The following is a 14626-nucleotide window of genomic DNA, read 5'->3' on the forward strand; positions in this document are numbered from 1 at the left end:
GGACTAAAAATGTTATTGTTTTAGACTAGGGTTGGATTAAGGGGAGTAGACGGGTTAGTCACCCATGAAAATTTTAAATTATCATATATTTTAGATATTTTTTTATATTTTATATTAATAATCTATTTTCGTCCTCTTAAAATTTTATAAGTCTATCTCTCCTAAAACTGTAGAAGTTTATCCCATAGCATACAATCTTGTGTCTGCCCCTGACAGTAAATCAGTAACCATATCATATTTGATGATCATTTCAATTTTAACGGCATGTTTGTATCAATATTTTAATTGATCACATGTTTGTTATTAAACCCTAATTAGGTGACATTGGGTGTAGCTTGTTAGAAACATAATAATCCGAGATAATAAAGCAAAAATAAGATCTTATTAAAATAACATAAATAAAAGAGTATAGAATAAATACTTGAATTTTGATAGAACAAATGATTGGAAATAAGTTAAGGCCTGTAGCTACACAGTTTCCTTAAGATAGATTTTCGGTAACTCCTTTATGTTTGAGATCGTCGATCATTTGTCTCCTAAGATACGACAACTAGATGATCAGCTACAATATCACAACTGTAAATATCATGAACTATATTCTTGCATGCGCCTATCATCGAAAAAGTAGAGAAGAAGAAAAAATTTCTTTCAAGTTATTTCAAGTTTTTGAATTGTGTTTAACCCAAAAGGTTTGCACGGTATTTATAGGGTTTCTCATAGGAAATAACATATGATTAAAACTAAGGTATAACAATCTTTTTGGAACTATAATACCATATTTTAATTGAATATAAATTTATGAATAATATATTTTTAAAATATTATATTTTAATCGAATATAAATTCATGAAAGGCACAACATTATCATATTAATATCCGAATTTAAAGAAATCATAAATATTCTTTTAATTTGAAACATTTAAAAAAAATACGTCACTTGACCATAAATATCTTATTCATCATATGGCTAAAACTTTTTTTATTTTTCTCTTTTTTTTCCCAACATAGTTTACCCATAAAGGAAACATAAAATGAATCGTCGTTGTTTAGGTCTCGAACAATTAAAACAAATTTGTCCTTATGAGAAAGTATCGGCCAACTTGTTTTAAGCACGAATACCGCTTGATAAATTCAATATTGAATTAATATTAAAGGGCCACCAACTTTTGAAAATGAGAGAGGTTCTTAATTGCTGTTTTGCAGGGTCTTTATTAGGTCCTCTCTTCATGACGGTTGCTATTGTGCTTTTCCTTTTCATGCGAATTTTTGACAGAAAAAGCCCGTACCTAAAAAAAAAAAACCAAGATTTTAAGCTTGTGTGGTTGAAAAGCTCCGTTCATCATATTTAACCATCATAAAACAATGAGTTAATTGCACCATATGTCCCTAAATTATAACTTTCATTTTAAATTGGTAACTAAACTTTTTATTATTCCAATTCTATCCCTAAATTATGACTCTCATTCTAAATCAGTCCTTAAACTTTTGAACATTCTAATTTCATCTCTAAACTATGACCCTATTTCTAAATTGATCCCAAACTTTTGAATATTCAAATTTCATCCAAATATGTAATTAGTTTCAACCATAGTTTAACCTAAATTTTGTGTTTTTTTTCAAACATATAATAATATAACTTGGCCTAACGGTTTTATTAACATGGAATGCAATTAATATGTACAGATGGTTTGGGATGAAATTGAAGTATTCAAAAGTTTGAGGACTAATTTAAAATGATAGTCATAATTTAGGGATGAAATTGGAACATTTAAAAGTTTAGGTACCAATTTGAAATGAGGATCATACTTGAGGATATGTATGCAATTAACTCCAAACAATTGCTTTGTTTTGTTGTCGTTTTGTTTAAATTAATATGTATTAATTGGAAGTTAAGAAGAAGAAGAGGAGTAATAATTGGAAGTTTAGGTAATACTAAAACTAACCAATTAGTGTAGAATGGCGGTGGTCTTTTAAAAGCTTAGTTAATTTATATATGTATGGACCGAATTCTTGCTTGATATTAGATTATTATTTAATTATATTAAAATAAAAAAATAATAATGAAAAAGGAAAGTGTGACCTCTCATGGCATTGCGGATCCAACCATGTTGATTGTTGTGAGAAAGTAAGGAAAAAGTAGTAAAAGCACGAACACGTCGGATTAACGCGCGATCTTGTTATAGCAAAAACTAACGATAGATACTCTCCGAACATAGGCCTCACCAACCCCCACAAAAACAGTATCTGAGCTCTTTTTTAAGCTATATATATGCAGAGGGGGATTCTTTTTCAATCACTGCTCTCCACTTCCCCTGAATTCCAACATTCTCCACTGCTGGATAATCACTTCTTTCTTTCATCTTCTGATATGATCACTCAGGTTTCCATTCCTATTCATTTCTTCTCCTCTCATATGCCTTTAAGTTTTTGTTAACATCTTTCTTTTCTCTGGTTCACATAGGATCTAGAATGGCACGAGGTTATGGAGCTCATCCTACGCCTCTATGAAGCTGAATTGCGAAAGGAGGAGGAGAAAACAAGGGAAATGGAAGAGCAACTGAGGGCTGATATAGCTGCATTGGACGCAAAGGAAAATGAGCGTTTGATGCTTCTGAATGAGAGGGATAAGATGCTTGCCGTGACAAAAGCTGTGGACAAATTGGTCACTGAGTTTCTTCATGCAGATGATGACAACTTCTTTGATGCCCAGGGAGCTATGAAGAACGAGATTGTAGCTTTGCTGAGACTTCAAAATGGTAAAAAGCCAAAACAAACCCAAAAAAATATACGATTAAACCCATTGTGGTAAGAAAAAAGAACATTCAAATTGGGTAGTGTTTTTATGATTGCTGTTGCTGCAGGAGAGATTATTGGGGAGCTTGACAACGCTCAGAACTAGGATGAACGAGTCGGCATGGCGGCTATTGTAGGGAAGGACGGTGACAGCGAATGATATTAACTACTAGAAACGGCGGTGACTACGGTGCCTCCGATTACTTAAATAAGGGTGATGGTGGATTACTCCACCATTAGTATGATATGATATAAAAGATGAAATACCTCGTTTTAATTTGTTTAACAGAACTACTTGGGCTTTTCTTGTGTTAAAAGTTGAAAGCATGATTTATTATAAGACAATATCTATTTAGAATTATTTTAGTCATAATATATATATATATATATATATATATATATATATATATGTAAATACAACTATTCAAACTTAAAATCTATTGGAATAACAACACTTATTTTAACCACGAATATCGCTTGATAAATTCAATATTGAGAGAGGTTCTTAATCGCTGCTTTTCAGGGTCCTTATTAGGTCCTCTATTCACTTCACTTCTTCTGATCCTTGGAGTTTGATTTTTTAAGGGACATTTCGGGGTTTCAAACCCATTTTACATGGGATGTCTTAAATTTAGGTTTTTTTTTTAAGATTTCTGGATAGAAAATTAAACTCCTCTTAAGTTTTTGTTGTTCACATTTCGATTTTGAGGGCTACTTTTCTACATACACAATGATTTAAATTTGAGACTTTTTTTAGAGATATCAAGCTCTTTACCATTTGAATCAACTCCCGTTGGTCCTCTCAAGTTGATTTTATATATTCATCTTTGAAGTTTTTAATTTAAGTCTGTATTGATATCCAGTTATAAGTATCGATATTCCATCACATGATATTAATACCCTATGAAGGTATCAACACCATAAAATATCTTGATATTGTCTAATATCAATACCCAACTCATGATATCGATACTACATGAACAAATATCGATACTCTATGCCTAAACCGGTTTCCTAAGGTCCGAAAATCCACCCTAACACAACTCTAATCATCCACTATGACCACCCAAATCAATCCTTAAGGTCACTATGTCAAATTCATCTCATACATGTCAATTCACGCAAAATTTCATAACACACATCAAGTACACATTTCCCCTGCAAGTCACTACATTTATAGTTCATATAAATCTATCAAGAATAGAAATATATTACCTTGAGTAAAATCCCTAAAAAGGAGGCTCATTGATTTCCTCTTCAAGCCTTCTCTTTACTTTTTTTTATTATAAATCATATTGGTATTTAATCTATTTAACCTATCGTCTGAAACCATACAATATAAGTAGATATTTTGGGTTTAAGGGATTTAACAATACAAGTGTAAGTAGATTCTGCGTAATCCTTAATAGAGTAATTGCCGGACATTTTAATCTTACAACCTAAGACAAATGGGATAAAGACCATAAACACATGAGTGACGAAGGCTGAAACAAAGATTAAGAAATGAGTGAAGCTTGAGCCCAAATGATTATAAACATTACTTTTTTAATTTGTATTTTAATAAGTAGCACGAACCAATCAAACTCGATGATAAAGGGATGATTGTTATTCCATGAGGTCCCGAGTTTGAATACTATGAATGTGAGGGTTTTATCTTAAATGACTGAAAGTTATATTTGAACAGATATTATCTTATACTTACCCTAGATTAATTAAAAAATATTTAATATTTATTTTACACTTAAATAAAATTTAGGGTGTTTTCGTTTTCACGTATTTTACTTTTCTCAAAAGATTCTACATGTTTTTATGTGTTTGGTTGAGGGAAATTCTTTTGCTAAAGTAAATCATTTTACAGATCAACATAAAATCAAGTTATTTTCTCATAAAATGACTAGCGGTTTTTTTTGGTATGTCATTTTTATACAACCCTCCCTTCTTTCTATCGCATCCTTTATTTCGATTCGAACTCAATTCGAACTCGAAAAATTAAAAATTAAACTCGATTCAACTCAAAAGTTCGTGAACTTAAAATTGTCAAGCTCGAATGGAACTCGAAATAAAAAATTGAAGCTCAACTCAAACTCAAAAAAATTGAACTCAAAATATTCTCAGACTTAATCAGAAACTCGATTGAATTTCGAACTCAAACTCGATTCAAGTTCAATCGAACTCGGAAAAACCAATTTGATTGTGGAATTTGTTGGTGACAGCCTGCCTTTCTTTAAGCGAGGAGAACAATACCGTTAATAGCAACTTGTGTTGAAGACAAATTTTGATAACAGTTACCAATTAGTGTGTACTTCTTCTTTTGTTTTTTGTTTTGGATTATCCTTTAAATATCACTTCCTTCCCTCTTCTGTAACCTTTAATTTCTCATCATCGAGCTAACAAGTTCATGAGATGTATTTAGATGTTATTAAAGGGAAATCGATTTTTTTATTAGTTGGAGAGATATTACATTTTCAAGGTAATGTCGAGATTTAAACTTCCAAAAAGTAAAATAATATGAATATTTTGAATCTGTCGACCAATTATAGGAATATCGATCTCTCTTCTTCCATGGTTTAGTTATTAGTGTTCTGCTTACAGCTTACATCGGCCGCCACTGTCTCTCTTTAATTTTGCTTTTCCTCGGATTTATGAGATATCGACAATTGTAGTGGTCTTCCTCTCAAATATATTTCTATTTTTTATGTTACAATTATTTTTTTATATTTTACTCTTTAATTTTTTAAATGTCGTTTTAAGCGACAGTCTAGTGCTGTCGTCTCTCCTTTCTTTTTATTTTTTTTTCTTTTACTTAATTTTCATTTGATTTAGATCTGAATATATATTCTTATTGTTTTAGTTTCTTTCTTTTTATATGTTTTCGAAGTGTTTACTTTTATTTGTCTTAATGATACGGTATATTTTTGTCTATCATTATGTAATTTAGCGTTTCGTTTTGTATTCATCACGACGTATTTCCTGATCATGAATAAGGATGGACATGGGTCGGGTTGGCCCCAAACCCAACTAGACTCAATACAAAAATATACACCCTCTACTAGAAACTCGACCAGGCCCAAGTTTAGGGTGACTTCACTCAACACAAAACTTGATCAACCTTTTGAGAAAAATTTGAACTCGACCTGATCCAATCGAAACAAATATCTTTATAAAAAAAATTATTTTATTCAATAAAATAGGGATCTAATTGAAAATTAATTTAGAGAGAGATATTATTACAATTATTCCTAAATATATAAGATATAATTATATTATTTTTGGGGTCAAGTCGGGTTGTGTATTTTCACCCTAAACTCAAACTCAACACGACCCGAACATACCCTTTAAAAAACCTAACCCGAACTCAATTTATTAAAAAAAACTCTCAATCGAAACCCGTCGAATTCGGGTTCCGTGCCCATCCCTAATCAAGAAAGATTGATGGTATAGTATAGTTAGATCCCTTTTGCGACAGTTTATTGATACACTCAAAATCGTTCATAGCATAACCTGTCATATTTATTCTTTCAATGTCCATGCTTACATTAATATTGCATCTAAATTCAAATACAGACGATAAATTATTGATAGTTGCTAATTTCTTTTTGAAAAATGAAGTATGTATTCAAGTGAAGATTTTGCTTTTATTTTTCTTCGGTATTTTTTTTCATATTAGAATTATGTTACCTTTATTGCACCTTAACTTTTTATTTAATATTAAAAAAAACAATTCTTTTGCTGGACGATCCAAAAAACAGATGAGGTAAAGGCGAAGTATGCCTTTGTTTTTTCCTTCTTTTTTAAGAGAGAGACTAGACGAGGTAAAGTGTTGTTTTTTAGGGCGATGCATGCCTTGGCTCAGTCGCAATCGCTTGATTTTGGCAGATACGCTGGTTCATTAACTGGCCATCGGTGAAATCGATGGACGCCTTGGAAGCGGCGCAACTGGTGGATTCTGGCGTACTCGTACGAGCATTGGCCAATCGATGAAGGGGGTGGGATGACCGGTGAAGCCGATGTAGGCCTTGGAAAACTTGATTTGGCATATTCCTTCAATCATTGGACGATCGGAAGAGGCTATGCATGCATTGGAAATCACGCAATTGACCGCCAATCGATGAAGCGCTGTACACTGTTCATTGATTACACCACGTCATGTTTTGTGTAGGGTAACAGTGGACAAGCGGTGGTAACTGTTGTGTAACCACAACTCAAGTACTAAGTTGATCTTATATGGACAAAATCAGAAAAATATATAACTTTTAAAGTAATATATGCATTTAACCTATTACTATTTGGCATTGACAAACTTATTATATTAAACATAATTATTTCCTAATAAACTTTTACAAATACACATAAAAAATAAACAAATTTTTAGAAGTAATTTTAATTTATCATTGTCTGTAGTTTTTTTTTTATAAAAATATAGAGTAAGTGTAAGACAATGTTGTTTAAAGATAACTCTTAATCATTTGACATTGAACATTCAAACCCCAAGCATTTATGGTGTTCAAATCCTGGACCTCAAGAAATAACAACAATTCATTTACCACCGAGATTGAAACAATCTCGTGCTTAATTATTTATTTTAAATATTAATTAAAATTTCTTAGAAAGAAAAAAATCACCATCACTGTATCACATAATACTAAAGGATAAAGTACCTTTCATCCTTTTGAATTTGATAATTTTTTAAATGGGCCCCTGAACTTTTTTTTATCCATAATGGTCATTGAAATTGATTTTTTTAAAACTAATTTCACTCTTTTTGATGATATGATATAATATTATAGTGTCACATCATCAGGGACGGAGCTAAGATCCCAATTCGGGGGCAATGTATAACTTTTTTTTTGAAAGCGAGGGGACAATTTGTAGTTATCCCATAAGTATTTCAATTATATATATATAATGTAAACAAAAATTCTTTGTGGGATTGGGAGGCTACAGCCCCTCCCAGCCTTAATATAGCTCCGTCCCCGCACATCATCAAAAAGACAGAAATGAGAAAAACTATAAAGTTAAAGATTGTTGTGGAGTAAAATCAAGTTTAAGGATTGAATTAGAAACATTATCAAATTTAAGGACTAAAATTTAGTTTATCCCTAATAATAATAATAAGCAACTATGTGGTAATTACGAGGAAAGGAGATATGATATTTCCTGGTAGTTGCGTGACATTTTTTTCTTATAACCCCCCCCCCCCAAAATTGACTCTACAGTAGCCCTCCGGTCCACAAAAGTTATGGTACTTTCAACCCATTGCAGACACACATGGTAATGCTTCGATTATCTATTCTCTTCAAAGCCAATTCTTATATTATTTTTAGAGTAAACTACACGTGCAGCATCTAAACTATTACTTTTATTTCGTTTTGATACCTGGATTTTAATTTATTTCAAAATCATACTGAGCGTTTAGTTTAGATTTTATTTTGATACTCCACCTTTAAAAACATAATGGTAACGTCGACGTGTCACTATAAGGTAATGTCATGCCATCATTGAAAAAAAATAAAAAAAATGTAATGTCAGCAGTTTTGTTAATTTCTTAACGACCGATACCAAATTGAAACCTAAACTAAACGTTAGGTATGATTTTGAGACAAAATGAAGTGTAGGTACCAAAACGGAATAAAATTAATAGTTTAAATACTAAATATGTAGTTTACCCTTGTTTTTATCCGTTAACCATATAAGTTTAAAAGATGTAACAAATTTCATTATTACTTGTATTTTAAATTTAAATTTAAATGTATTTGATATATTTAGGTTAATTTAAAACTCAAGTTTTATTAGATTTTTCTTAATAGCATGGGGAGATCACAAGTAATATTTTTTAAAAAAAAATTAATGTACCGATAAGGCATAAACATACTGCAGAAAATTTATGATTAAGTTAACATTGTATCTGAGAGTTTGTGTGCATGTTTATTTACAGATTAAGTTAATATCATACTTGAGGAAATTATATATTTTGAAATAGGTTATTTAAAGTAATCGATCTTATATTTTTTGATATTATAATTAGACTATTCAGATTCCTCCACACCTTTATATCCGAGTATGTTAAACATTTAAATATATATTTTATCATATGTTCTTATATTGTTGTATCAAAAAGACTATTAATTGAATTAAATTCAATCGATCGATTGATTTTATATTAACAAAAGAATTAATAAAAGATTTTTGTAACCAAAAATTCAATTTTAATCACCAAAATATTGAATTTCAAATGTCAAATTCAATATCTGCAAGTATCAAAGTATGAACTCAATTAAATTATATCAGTGGAACAATTTCGAGAAATTCGAGGGTTGAGAGTGTTAACTTTTTCAATACATTAACCTTGCCATTTACATTTGTCGAGATATTAGTATGAATAGTAAACTTGGTATTTTTATAAACAATGTTTCAAATTTGATATCTAATAAATAAAGTTTATAAATTGAATAAAAATATTTAAAACTTAATATTATATTTGTACAGTAACATTAAACTTTTCATTGAGTTAGTGTCATAGGTGAATTGGATATCAATTTAGTTAAAGGAAAAATAAATATTTTTTAAATGAAAAGATAAATATGTTAAATTAATAAATTATATGCAACATTATATTAATAAGGTTATATAAGTGATTTAATTTTTTAAAATCGGATGTGTTTATTTTTTAGTCCAGTACTGAGAGCCATTTAATTTTCTTATTTATTTTATGTGCATGGTTTAAAGGTTTGGAAGTTTTTTCTCTCCTTTAACTTTCTAATTTTATAATAATTATTGATATTAAATTTATTTATGAATTAATTCAGATTATATAATTCAAATGAAATGACCTTCCCAATCTATAATTAACGTTTAATAAGACAATAGTAATATTTGAATTTTGGTCCGAGTGTCAATTCTTGTTTCATGCAGGATTTGTTTAAGGCAATAAATACTGAAATGAGTGGAGCGCGAGAGGAAATAAGCATCGAAGCAAGGCTAATACATTGGGAAAGTTCACTCAAAGAGGTCAAGAGAGTGATTGCAGAGTGTAAAGCAAACGCAAAATTGATTGATGACTTGGTGAACTTGATTATTAAAGCAGTGATTGATAATGATTTCAACGTTGACGACGACATCATATTTATGATACAGAAGACTACAAATGAGGCTCAATCCGGCACCAGCCACCCCGCTGCTGTCGGAAATGGACGGCATCAAGGCAGTTCTACTGCTCACAACTAGTGTGATGGGCTCTTGTCTACCTATATATATATATATTCGGATTTATGTACGGGCATAATATTTATTCTAAAATAAATTATGGAGATAACACTCAAAAAGAAATTATTTAGGGAAATAATACATTTTTCGGTCACATAAATTAAAAGTGTGGCTAGTTCGTCATACCTTAACAAAGATGTTTCCAGTTGGATGCACCTTTTAACTTATGTGACCGCAAAGATGCATCGTATACTATTTAATACAAAGTGGGTTTTGGTTGTATATGTCATACAACCAAAAGTATTGTAAGTGAAAATCGAGAGTTTGGATATCATAATATGCCATTTCAATGTGTGATTTAACCTGCATTATATACAATAATGAGAATCTGCATTGCCTATGTTGAAACTTTTAAACAAGGGTAAACTATGCCAAAAGTGAAAGGGGACTTAGGCAGGGTGATCCTTTATCACCCATTCTTTTTGTCCTAGCTATGAATTTTCTTTCTAAGCTCCTTAATCTTGCTCCCAACAGAGGTTTATTCAGTTATCATCCTAAATGCAAGAAAATTGGGCTCACACATCTCACTTTTGTTGATGACCTTCTAATCTTTTGCAAGGGAAATATGGAGTCAATTGCTGGAGTTCTTTCTGTTCTTCATAAATTTTATGAAATCTCTGGACTCCAACTTAACATGGCTAAATCTAAAAATTTTGCAGCATGAATTTCTCCAAGGAACCCTGAAACTTATCAAAACCTCTACTGGTTTCAAGTTTGGACTTCTGCCAGTGAGATATCTAGGGGTTCCGCTTGTTTCTCGGAAACTCACAATTAAGGACTGCTCCCTCCTTATTGATAAGATCAGATCCAGAATCCACCAGTGGTCTGGGAGACATTTAAGCTATGCTGGAAGGTTAGAACTCATAAAAACTGTTTTACAAAACATTGCAAACTTCTGGTGTTGTCAATTCCTACTTCCTCAATTTGTTATTAACAGAATAAACCAACTTTGCTCAAGATATCTATGGAGAGGCTCTGACACTTCATCCTCTGGAGCAAGGGTAAGTTGGAGTAATTTATGCAATCCTAAATCTGAAGGAGGGCTAGGCTTAAAAGATTTAAAATCTTGGAATAAGGTTTGCATGATTCTGTTAATTCATAACCTTCTTGTTGGTCAAGGTTCTTTGTGGATTGCTTGGACATATTCTTAAGTAATCAAATCTAATGACTTTAGCCAAATGTCTACTAGTGCATCCTCAAGCTACATCTTCAAAAAACTTTTGAAACTGAAAACTGATGCCATCCCCATTCTTAATGCTAGTATTACGACTAAAAAAAGGGATTTGGGAAGAAGTAAGACACAAAAATGATAAAGTCCCATGGAAAAAGCTTATTTGGTTTCCCCTTCACATCCTTAAATTTAATGTTATTACTTGGTTAGCAATTCTTGATAGACTCCCTACTAGGGAGAGAGGGAGAGACTCATTTGTATGGGCCTCACTACTGATGGTTATTGTATTTTCTGTAATGATGCTCTTGAAACGAGAAATCATTTATTTGCTGAATGCACTATGGTTACTTCTCTTTGGAATGGTATTTTGAAACTGTCTCATCTGTCCATACCTCAGATGTCATGGGAAAACAAGCTTGCTTGGGCTTCTTTAACTTGGAAAGGTAAATCTTTATTAACCTCCATTATGAAGATTGTATGGTGTGCTTTCATCTACAAAGTTTGGGAGGAGAGAAATTGACACATATTTCAAGGCAAATTTCGAACTGTTGAAGACTTTCTTGGTTCTATTAAAGAAATAGTTGGAATTCAACAAAGGAATAGAGATTTCAATAGGCTTGATAGTGTTAATATGCTTCTTTGTAACAATTGGAATATAGACTAACCATTTTTGTTGTATATAGTGGTCTTTGATCCTTATTTGGAACTTTGTATTTTTCTTACTTGGATAAATAAAAATCTTACTTATCCAAAAAAAAGTCCCCTATGTTTTCGATATTACTGACTTTGGTCACCAATTTAAAAATCAAGGGGAAATGGTCCCTAACGTTATCGATCTGTCCGGTTTTAGTCCCTCTGTCATTAACTTCTGTTAACCCTTAATAGATATGTGACATGACAATTTAAAAATAATAAACAAATCCATAAGCCACCAGGCTGTAAGTGACATTGGGGCAACCCAGAGTTTCCAAAGGCAGTCTTCCTTACATATTACTTGCAACCTTCTGTTGTCTTTTTTTTTAACTTCACTGCCACCCTATTGACCCTCCCATATTGTTTGACAGCTTCCTTGATTGAATTCTTATTTGGGAATATCAGACCCTTAACAATTTGAGGGTTTGCCATGTCACTGTCAACATTGAATTCATGATACTTAGGCCCATCTGAGTCAGAATCATGCTCACTGTATAGTTTAACAGATTTTTCATTCTCTGATTCCAGTCAGGATCTACGCTCACACCCTCAGTCCCAAGACTATTCATTTTCCTTTGAACCCTAATTCTTATATTCTCCATGTACTCTTTTTGTCCTCCCCCAATCATAATCACTATCACTAACCTCAAAATCTTCTCTATCTTTAGATTATTTTTGTTCATCCTCTATATGTTCAACTTCTTCTTCAACTTGTTCAGTACCTTCTTAAGCAGCTTCTTGTTCTCCAAATTGTTCTTTCTCTACAACAACTTGTTTTTCTTTAGATTGTTTTACATCCATCGAAACTTTTTCATCTCCAACTTATCCACCATTTTGTCCCAGAAAAATATGTAAGTATCTTTTGCGAGACATTCTGTTTATCATTTTCATACAGTCATGATCATTCTTTAATGGCCTAACAAAAGCAGTAGACAAGACAACTCCTGGTACTATCCAAAAAATCTCAAAAGCACCATCTAAACCTATCTTCTGGACTATATCACATATAATAAACATAAAAAATGCATCTATATCAACCAAATCGATGCATGCTATATATTTTGAAGTATACTTCATTATGGGTGAAGACACAAAGTGCCCACCATAATGAATGACACATGTAAATTTTTATGACCCATGATCTGTAAAGTATAACAGTCAACTATATCAATTAATATCATTAAGCTATCAATAAACAATCTACTGCATTTATTACAAATATTATACACATTTAAGACATGCTATTTTTATAACAAATTGTTTATTAAATCCAACCGTTTATACCTATTTGTTACCTACTGCATCTATTAAATCCAACTGTTTATACACATTTAAATAGTTTTATGCAACTAAACCCTAAAACATACTGTTTCATACACTTTTAAAACCTATACTGTTTTTATATATTATTAAATCATATAATGTTTTATACAACTAAAACCTAAAACATATTGTTTTTATATACATAATATTATTGCATACAATGTCAGAAAACATGATGTTTAAACATATTTAAACACCGTTATATCCTACTGTCGTTTATACACTATTAAATCATACTATTTTTATACACATTTAAATCCTACTGTATTTATATACTATGATATCCTTTTTTTTACACATTTTAAACATGTTTATACAATATAAAGTCATACAACATCACATACAATAAAAACATATTGTATATACAATCACTCAATCCTAATGAACCATAAAAAAGCATGATTGGCAACTCTAGTTATAATAATGTCAGTAAACAATTCTAAATTATTTACACAATTTTAAATTGCATTCAATGTAAAACAATGTTGTTTACAAAAAAAAATGAATATTATATAACAGAAAAACATATTATAAAGGGCATACAATCACATACAATAAATCCAACAGAAACAACATATTATATATACAATCACTCAATCCCAAAAAATCATAAAAATCATATATATTCAATCATTTCAGAATTCCAATGAACCATAACAGACAAACAAAATCCCCCACCGAATCAGTTTGAATACATAACCTTAAAAAAAATAATCAGAACCCTAACAAAATCCATGAATAGAGATTAAGAATACCCTAAAAAATATTGTCATTTTAGATACAGATTAAAAAAAATCCTAATTTTGAATCAGATTAAAAAAAACCTAAAAAAAGCTTTCATTTGTCCCCAGAACAAATAAAACACTAAAAATTGAAAAAATCATAACAAAGAAATTACCATAAAGCATCCAGTTATCCCCTGGTTTGCAGAACTGTGTGATGAATTGCTCAAGAAAATAAGAAAGGGTTTAAGAAATAGAGAATTTAGGTTGAAGAAAACAGAATCATAGCATTTTCATTGATAATATTTTAATCTGATTACAACTGATTTTTTTATAGAAAATGGCTCATAACATATTGCCAGCTGTACTCTTCTCTAACAAATTTGATTCCTTAACCGTTTTATTGCTTTTGGTGATTTCAGGTTGTTGGGCTTGTCTCATTCTCTGGCCCATCATCCATCTGATCCTTTGCTTCCTTACCCATTTCCCACGCCTGGTCCATCTGCTCATCAGGTATATTCTTCACCCAATTCTTCTGTCCATTCACTTCATCAAATATAATTCCCTTTTCATTTAAAATCCCTAGATTCCCCGTATTTCTCCTTTCTTCCACATTAGCTTCCATTGAAATCCCTAGACTCACCATGTTTCCCTTTTCTCC

The 14626-nt window shown here is 31.2% G+C and overlaps 1 protein-coding gene across 1 annotated transcript; it reads left to right on the forward strand.

Moving 5' to 3' along the window:
• The first annotated feature begins 10376 nt into the window (after positions 1 to 10376).
• LOC120185287 lies at positions 10377 to 11211 on the forward strand. Its single transcript, XM_039189550.1, has 5 exons — positions 10377 to 10417; positions 10531 to 10648; positions 10716 to 10909; positions 10994 to 11057; positions 11176 to 11211. The coding sequence occupies exons 1-5, from the start codon at positions 10377 to 10379 to the stop codon at positions 11209 to 11211; spliced, it is 453 nt and encodes a 150-aa protein (XP_039045481.1).
• The last annotated feature ends 3415 nt before the right edge of the window (positions 11212 to 14626 follow it).

Source organism: Hibiscus syriacus, unplaced genomic scaffold (assembly GCF_006381635.1).
Source record: "Hibiscus syriacus cultivar Baekdansim isolate YM2019G1 unplaced genomic scaffold, ASM638163v2 tig00113096_pilon, whole genome shotgun sequence".
NCBI lineage: Eukaryota > Viridiplantae > Streptophyta > Magnoliopsida > Malvales > Malvaceae > Hibiscus > Hibiscus syriacus.